This window comes from Aplysia californica, unplaced genomic scaffold, assembly GCF_000002075.1.
Source record: "Aplysia californica isolate F4 #8 unplaced genomic scaffold, AplCal3.0 scaffold00028, whole genome shotgun sequence".
Classification (NCBI taxonomy): Eukaryota; Metazoa; Mollusca; class Gastropoda; order Aplysiida; family Aplysiidae; genus Aplysia; species Aplysia californica.
In genome coordinates, this window is record NW_004797298.1 from 1,710,575 (window position 1) to 1,720,097 (window position 9,523).

Genomic DNA, 9,523 nt, shown 5'->3' on the forward strand with positions numbered 1-9,523 from the left:
CACCCTTTTCCCCGCAATTAAAAAACAAAACAAACAACAACAAAGCAACAAACAAAAAAACATCAACATGAACAAACAAAAGCAAACAAAAAGCCACAAGATAACCCACCTAATAAAAAACAAACAAACACGCACACACAAAAAAGGTTTATAATAATAATAATAATAGATAATAGATAATAGATAGCATTTGTATAGCGCATATCCCCGCTCAACAGCAGGCTCTATGCGCTTTACACTATATTATGAACAGAAGATTAACATGACAGAAATCTAGTACAGTACATGAGTACAAAAGAATGTCAGATGGTCTTGGAAGGCGGTTTCTGATTCCCCGCCATATGTTGCTTGGATTCTGTTCCCAACAACGGTCTAGTAAGTAGATGATCGATGCCAGTGGTATGTCATACTTCTTTACCACTTATACTTACCTGCCACCCCCCCCCCTTTCTATCGCCCCGGCCAATCACTACGAGGTACTCAAAGAGAAAAATCCTCAAACGGCAGAGTAGCACGAAGGTAGACTACATGTACTTAATATCACGGTAAGACGAATGTGGTGAATAGCATCTGCCTTATATTTTTTTGCTCCTTTCTTCTCCTGTATTTTTCCTACTCGGCAGAGAGGGATCGGATCGTAGGCCTAAGGATTGTATTGTTCATGTTTGACAACCCCTTTTACAACACTTGGATAATTTAGGAGGCTCGCCGCTTCCACTCCATGGGGGAAAAAACCTCAACTCGGTAATCAAACTCGTGTCTTCTGCTTCCAACAGCGAGGTGCCTAACTGCTACACCACAGGCATCGGTGGAGAGTGCTCCGACTTTGCAATGAAATAAATAATTGAATACAGTAGTGCACATACTCATACAAATGCAAACACAAACCAGACTAAATAATATTTCTTTGATTTTTGTCTGTCGTCTAACTTAGCTCAAGGGAAGTCCAACCGGGGTCTCTGGTGCAGCAGTTAAGCCTCGTGTTGTCGCTTGCAGAAGACGTGAGTTCGAGTCTGGGTTTTCTTTAATCGTCTCACAATTAGCAGAAGACTGAAGATAGATAGATAGATAGGTAAACAGATAGATAGATAGATAGATAGATAGATAGATAGATAGATAGATAGATAGATAGACGCAGAAATCTTTACATATATTTATTTATTTACTTATTTTTGTATTTATGTGGCGTCGATCGCCTTGTGATTAAGGCTCCCGACTCGCAACAGTAAGGTAGTGAGTTCGAATCCCGTCAGGAGCTCGACGTTGTGTCCTTGGGAAAGGCACTTAACACGAATTTTCCTCACTTCGCCCAGGTGGGAATGGGTACCCAGCTATAGACAGCGAAAGTCTTGTCATTTTGTTAGTCTTTGAAAGCTTAAGGAGCTGCTTGCACTGTATGCTTCTTAGGAAGCTGAGAATATTTCGGAGTGTTCTATTGTCTACTGGGGTAATGATATAGTGTAAAGTGCCAAGACTTGCTGTTGAGCGGGGGTATGCGCTATACAAAAGCTATTTATTATTATTATTATTATTATTATTATTATTATTATTATTATTATTATTATTATTATTATTATTATTATTATTTATTTGTTTACTGATTTATTTATGTATATATATAAACGCTCACTAACTCACTCACATAGTGTACAACAAACATTCACACACACACACACACACACACACACACACACACACACACACACACACACACACACACACACACACAGAGATGAGAACAGCTTAACAAAGCTTTAAAAGGAAATCTTTACAGAATGATCTTAGGTACACACACGCAGACACATAATAAAACACAGCTTTACCAGCAAAGAGCATACAATACAACTAGATCAATATTCTGGTTGTGCTTTATGAAAGCCTGCACGGCGTCGGTGATACACTTTCTTGCTGGCATATGATATACTGTAATAAATGTATTATAAATGATAATTCATGTATTATTCCTTTAATTAGTTTATTTCATCTTTTCATCTGTTGGTGTGGATGGCGGATGGGCGGGCCGGGTTAAAGTGGCGAACGGACACCCTCTGTTGGTCATAGTTCGTCTCTCCTAAGCTCTGATATTTAAATAGTGAACTGCCCCGCCCACAAGCTGTGCAAGTTCTCCACTGGCGTAGTGCTTATCAAACGCCAGAACTTCTTTAGCATGGTTATAATATAATGTGTCTTTTTCTGCCGCCCAGCCAACCATTTTACGTTATGATCTGTTGACAGAAGGCCCGTCAAGCAACATTTAATAACAAAATAAAAAATAAACGTCTCCAGGATTTAAAAAAATGAATAATCTATTTATTCATTTATTCATTTATTTATTGTTCAATTTTCATTTCCGACATTGGTGGGCGCTAATAACGTTGTCCCTTTTCTAAGGCTAATTATGAATCTTGCGCAAGTACTTTTATTCACCATAAGGTAATTTAAAGAAATGCACGCTCCCTGTAGAATTGAGGAATCCTTTGTGGGTGGTTGAGGAGATCAAGATGTAGAAGCTCCTGGAGTAGGAGTAGCGCTGAATGATGACGCTGTTGTTTGGTGCCGTGGAGACGGAAGTGACGTTGACGACATCGACGAATGTCCATCGTCTGCTGAACACGATCTCGCTGTGGTTCTTGTTCCACCGGATGTCTGAGAGACAAATAAATACAGAGAAAAGGTTTTTTTAACCACAGTAAACTTCTTATGACTCCACAGCTTACGGTAATGGTCACAGTCCCGCCTTTAATTTTTCAATGAAAAAGAACGTCAGAAAACAAAGTATTTCCCTTAATATAAGGCCTGCCTTTAAAATAGCAAACGCAAAACAGACAGACTGAATTGTTACAAAAAGAAACGAAAGCAAACAACAGCAACAATTATAGCAACAACAGCAAACAACAACAGTAGCAACATCAGCAGCAGAAGCATGAACAATAACAACAATAACATCAATAACAACAACAACAACAACAACAACAACAACAACAACAACAACAACGAACAGCAGCATCAGCAACACCAGAAAATGCCTACACGCTATACCAAACCATTAATCACCTGATATTCTGCCGACCCATATCTCGTTGCCGAATGGGGGAACTAGAGTCTGTCCATTGATGGCGTAAGCCAGTGAGTAACCTGTCGCTACTGCCTGCCGCAAACTGAGAAAGTCTCCAATCAAAGCACCTCCCAGATCTTGTTGATACACCGAGGCACTGGATGAATAAAAAGCAAAAGCATACAAGTTAAAAAAAGAGAGCCTGTGGTTGAACACCCAAGCAACCAAAGTTCAAGAATTTCGAACAACGATCTCACTTGTACCGCATGGTGTCCAAGGGAGATGGAAAGTGTGGACATGGGTCAGGAGTGTTACCTTTTGGATCTCCATAGTGTTACTTTAAAGGGCCTCTTTAATTTTGTTGACCCATCTTTTCCTTGATGTTCCCCTTTCTTTGAATACACGAAATCTTACGTTATAGGCCTCCAAGGTTGGTTGCTGTGGCCCCATTCTAATACATCATGTATCCAAATCATTTCCGAGTGATACCGACCAATACTGGAGTCCCCCCCCCCCTCCCCCCTAACCAAAAAACCCCAAAACAACAACAACAACAAAAACAACAACCCAAAACAAAACGATAACAACAAAAAACAACAAACAAACAACAACAACAACAACAAAAACCAACCCCACCCATGCACACACGACTATTCCCATCGCAGTCCACTATCGTGTCGTTTCTCCCTAGTTCAGTACAAGTAGATCTACACGACCACTAAAAATATTCCCGATTGTGTCCATGCGCCTTTTCTGTACATCTAAATGTACCGGTATGCGTAATTTCTTGTTTTACCTGGTGTGAACAGTGTGTGTGTGTGTGTGTGTGTGTGTGTGTGTGTGTGTGTGTGTGTGTGTGTGTGTGTGTGTGTGTGTGTGTGTGCACTGCTATTTGTGTGTTGATAAATACCTGTACTGACGTCCAAGGACAAACAGACGCTGAGAAGGGTACAGTTGGGTGGGTTTGTCCGCTCGATTGTGTATACTCTTATATTATTATGAACTCGATAACGGACCGATGGATAATCTGGTGGTGCAGAGCAAAGCCGCTTACTTCAAGGCCATGACCTTGTTAGTCACGTGTACTCGTTGCTATAAGCTCTGGGGCTGGGCACTATTTTCGAAAAGTAAGTGATGTTGTTGTGCAATACTATTTAACTTACAAAAGATAAAACAGCGTCGAAGAGAATTACAATCGAGTTAAAATTAGAGGTTCTTTGTCTAAGAAATTATGAATATTTGCGGAGTCATGCAGTATGGGACATTTTAAAAATCTCATTTGTCTTGTCAGTTACCGAAACTAAATACGTCACAGATTTTGCATCGTCTTTTGTTTGTTTATTTTTTAATTTTTTTTGCAAATTACTGCATTTAATATTATTATGATTCTTGAGATGTCTTTCAAATATTAGTATCATTTAAAGTTGAAATAAATTAATTGATATTAAATTACACTGTTGTCGTTGTAAGAAAGTATAGTCCAAATGTCCCGTCAGTTACCGTGGAATAGTCCTGTATATGATATACTGTCAAACCCCGCTAAACCGCCTGCTTTGGGACGAGCATGAAGTTGGCGGTACAAAGAGGCTGGCGGTACAACGAGGTTTTCTCATGTCTTCTGTTAAATACACGTAGCATCGTCTGTCCAATGTCAAGGAAACTAAATGAAGTAATGAGTTACCTCCTTCTATCTGTCAGTTAGAAATGGGCGGAAGTCCTCACTAAAAGGTATCCACCAGCTTTTCTTCTTTTTTTTTTTTGGTTAGTGTTTTACGGCGCTCGCAACTGCATAAGGTCATATGAGCGCACGGGACACATTAACCATTTTTAGTCGGTTGGAAATTTTGAATTTTTGTCGGGTGGCGGCCGAAGCCTACTCTTATCGGTTTTAGACCCCCAAGGGATCTTTAACGTGCGCAACTTGAACTCGGACCTCCGAGATTTTTCGCCCTGTCCGAGAAGGCTAGGTGTAGATCGTTCCTACCAGAAGATTAGGGGTGTGGCTGAAAGACAGCAGTAAGAAGGAGCCAAGGAGTAGCAGTATAAAGGCTGCAGAAAGCGTCAGAAGCCCAGTGGAGGGGGCAAAGGGGGTGGGGGCAGAAAGTGGAGACGAAAGCAGAAGACAGAACATTGCTTGAGAGCAGGAAACAAGGAGAAAGAAAACAATTTTAGAGAAGAAAATGTTTTTCGGTCGCTACCCGGATTCGAACCCCGGACCTTTGAATGAGAGGCGAACACCCTAACCTCTAGGCCACGAGAGCCCCTTCATCAGCTTGTAAGTTATTGGGCTCATATCTGGCAACGTCAGATATTTTGACGGGAGGCCGAGATGGCGAAGTTCCTTTAAAGTTTCTCCAGGCGACATAAAAATTTAATTCCATTTTTTAATGTTATGTTGACCAAGGCCTAGATTAAATAGAATAAAATTTTCATAATCGGCGTATCAGATTTACTCGGAGGTTCTCGGGGAGCGAAACTTAAAGCTGGTTTACAATGTTACCTTTTATTTTAATTGTACTCTTCTACATTACACATTGTATTGTGTTCGCTTGCGACACACTACATCACTGAAAATCTATCCATATTGTCTGAAATCTACAAGACAAGGGTAGGCCTATGGTGGTGGGATGGGCGGGTATGGAGCAAATCGTTGAAAAGAGTTTGATCTAGACCTAGGCCTAACTCGTAGACTTGTGAGTAAAAGTAAAAGATTGTCAAGCAACCACCAAGTGGATGTGCTGTGCGCGTGTGTAGCCAAGTGTGTAGGCTACTGTGTACTTCTGACGTCAGTTCGTTGGCAGTACTACAGGGTAGATTTACAGTAGATTAGTAAGGACCATACAACCGAGGCAGTTGGCGGATGGCGGTGTAAAGGTGCAAATACATGCACTATGTTTATATAGTACATTGGCAAAATCTGGGGGTAAGCGGGGCTGGCGGTACAACGAGGGGCGGTACAACGAGGTTTGGCTCTCTCTCTCTCTTTCTCATATATATATATATATATATATATATATATATATATATACATACTCACATAGAGAGAGAGAGAGAGAGAGAGAGAGAGAAAGAGAGAGAGAGAGAGAGAGAGAGAGAGAGAGAGGGAGAGAGAGGGAGAGAGAGGACGGGGTGGAGATAATTAGATTGAGGCAAAGAGAGAGACAGAGAGAAAGACAGATTCAAGAAGAGAAGAACCGCTTCCTTATATGAGAGGCCTGAAGCGTCCAGCTGCCCCCGTCGTCAAATATTACCTGGGACCAATTAGAGAGAAAGAAGTAGATGAGTTTGTAAAAAAAGCAAGAGCAAAAAGTGCACCTGGAGGAGATGGCGTGTCTTATAAGGTGTTCAAGTATTGCGAAACGCTGAGACACACCCTCTTTGAGATGCTAAGAGGCCTTTGGAAAGACAAAGAAATCGTCAAAGATTGGTGCAGAGCGGAGGGCGTGTATCTACCCAAAGAACAGAATGCAAAGGAGATAGGACAGTTCAGACCTATTTCAATCATCAACGTGACGTGCAAGATCTTTATGGGAATACTTGCAAAGAGGACTGTAGCATATTTGCAAAGTAACGGCTATGTGGATGAAACGGTTAAGAAAGCCGGGGTACCAGGGATCCCAGGCTGCATCGAGCATGCTTTCACCATTTGGGACAAAATCCAAGAGGCCAAGAAAAACAAGGAAAGTTTAAACGTAGTGTGGTTGGATCTTGCGAATGCCTACGGGTCTGTTCCCCATAAATTGCTGATGAAGGCAATGGATTTTTTCTACGTCCCGCAAGAGGTGCAAAACATCATGAAAGAATACTATAGTAACTTCCAGATGCGATTCTCAACCGCAAATTTCACAACGGAATGGCACCGACTAGAGATTGGGATTGCAGCTGGCTGCTCTATATCGGTCATCTGGTTCATCCTGGTAATGGAGATGCTACTGAGATCTGCAGAATGCTGTGAAGAAGAAGCAAAGGTGAGATCACCAAAGAAAGCCTTTATGGATGATGTGACCCTACTGACAAGAGATGGAGACACAATGCAAAGTATGTTGAATCGGCTCGATAAGCTTATCACCTGGGCCAGGATGAAGTTTAAAGCTAAAAAATCTAGAAGCCTGACTATTCACAAAGGGAAACAGAAGCAACTGAAGTTCACAATTGCAGAGGAGCAAATGTCCACAGTAAAAGAACAACCTGTGAAAAGTTTGGGTCGGTGGTACTCAGGAACTCTGTCTGATAGGAGTCAAGGCGTGGAAATCATGAAGCAGGCTGAAAATGGGCTGAAAGCAATTGACCAGACAATGAGGTGCTGAAAGTGCTCACGACAATGGCGACAAAGCAGGTGGAAGAAGGAAAATACGCCCCCAAGATACAGAAGCATGGACCCACCAAGATTGCGTTCGTTCCGCAAGGAAGCAAGGTTACCAAAAGAAAGAAAGCGAACGAAGCTATGGAAGACCAGAGCGGAGGCACATGGGAGGTAGCCGCTGACTTAAAAGGCTTTGAGAGATTCTTCCCCATTCCAACTACGAAAATGCCAGACATTGTGTTATGGGAGGAAAAAGACAAAGAGGTGCACTTGGTAGAGCTCACGGTGCCCCACGAGGACAATATATATACCGCTCATGAGCGGAAAGAAAACCGTTACGAGGCACTCGTCGAACAATGTGAGGAGGCAGGATGGAAGGCAACCCATTTTCCGGTAGAGGTAGGATGCAGAGGTTTTGTAGCAATAAGCGCCCGTAAGTGGATGAGAGTGGCAGGACTTAGTGCAAAGAAAAGCAACGAACTCTTAAACTCCCTTCAGGAGACAGCAGAGAAAGCCAGTAACTGGATCTGGTTGAAGCGAGAGGACACAGGCTGGAATGAATCCTAAAGTTGGCAGCAGAGGAAAACAGTCGAACTAGCATGGAGATCTCACATCGGTGAGGGGGCTCGGTGCGTCAGAAAAGCTGTAGAGAGAAAGGGCCCAAAACAGAGACGCATTCTCTCCTGATGATCTCCATGCTAGAGTCCGGGATACAGAGCGTTCGGCGGTGAGCAGTGCATACGGCTGTTTAGACTACGTATATATACTCACATAGAGAGAGAGAGAGAGAGAGAGAGAGAGAGAGAGAGAGAGAGAGAGAGAGAACGGAAGAGAAGAAGGAAGCATAAAGGAGAGGGTTTTTACAAAGCAAACTGAAGTTAGGTAAACCAGATCTCTTACACACAGACAGAGCCTCCGTGGACGCCTGTAGCCTGACACATAACACTTTCAAGTGTACAACCCGCTTTTTCAAAACCGCACACGAGTCACCTATTGTCCCCTGCAGCAGCAAGCAGACACCATCTACCACGAGCGCAGGGAGATGGAAGGGGGAGAGACAGAGAAGGTGAAATTTAAAAAAACAAACAAACAAACAAACAAACAAACAAAACAACCCAACAACAATAAAACTGCAGATCATTATGCTGAGGGCTTCTCTTTCTTTTTTTTTCTTTTTTTCGTTATTGAAAATAATATGCTTTATACTATTTTTATTTACACTTCCGGGAATATGGACGTTGGCTATAAACTATGCTCTCCTGTTATCGAATACGGGTTGGCTATGAACTCTGTTTTAACTTAATGAGTAGAAGATAAACTCAATTCAATTTAACATTTTTCATCAAAGGACATCTAACCCGCTTGCTGCATGTGCTATTGGCATGCCACAACACACAAAACCAACCGCTCAGTTCTCTGTCCGATGAACTGACACCCTGAGCTTTTGATGTGGGACCTCAAACAAAGCAAACAGAGATGCATTAGGTTTCAGAACACATCGCCCAATGACGTTTTTGATGAGTGTATAGAGTCAATCAGGTTTAAACCGTGGGCTTTGTTTATTTATCTCTCGTACGAACCGTGTATTAAAAGCGATGTTTTAATTTTGTGAGACTTTTTTTCGATCCATTCAAAGATAATGGACGATTTGGGGGTAAAACTGTTTTTGAAGTACATTAAGATAATTATTGGTACTGCACTCAAGGGATCCTTAAACCTAAAAGCTTAATGGTAAAAGGTCGATTTTCACTAATGCAAGAAATCTTAGTTACATGGAAACAGCATTTTTGAAATATTTTTGTTGTAAGTGTTTTACGGCGCTCGCAACTGCATAATGTCATAATATGAGCGCGCGGGACACATTAAACATTTTCAGTTGGTAGGAAATTTTGAGTTTAGCCAGGGTGCCGACCGAGGCCTACTCTTATCGATTTTGGACCACCAAGCGGTCTTTGGCGTGCGCAACTTAAAATTGCACTAGGGACCTCCGAGATTTTTTGCCCTTGTCCGAGAAGGTTAGGTCAGGTGCAGATCTTTTCTACCTTAAAATCAGGGTTGTGGCTGAAAGACAGCAGTAAGAAGGAGCCAAGGAGTAGCATTATAAAGGTTGCAGAAAGAGTCAGGAGCCCAGAGGAAGGGTAAAGGGGGTGAGGGGGGGGGGCAGA

General features: G+C 42.1%; 1 protein-coding gene across 1 annotated transcript in view; it reads right to left on the minus strand.

The window, feature by feature from the left end:
• Window positions 1-2,281: 2,281 nt before the first annotated feature.
• Window positions 2,282-9,523, minus strand: part of LOC101856710 — a gene marked incomplete at its 5' end in the record, with an annotated part of 16,222 nt that continues 8,980 nt past the window's right edge. Inside the window, 2 exon segments of the mRNA XM_005091347.2 lie at window positions 2,282-2,646; window positions 3,055-3,212. Of these exon segments, the coding sequence (XP_005091404.2) occupies window positions 2,420-2,646; window positions 3,055-3,212 (385 nt within the window).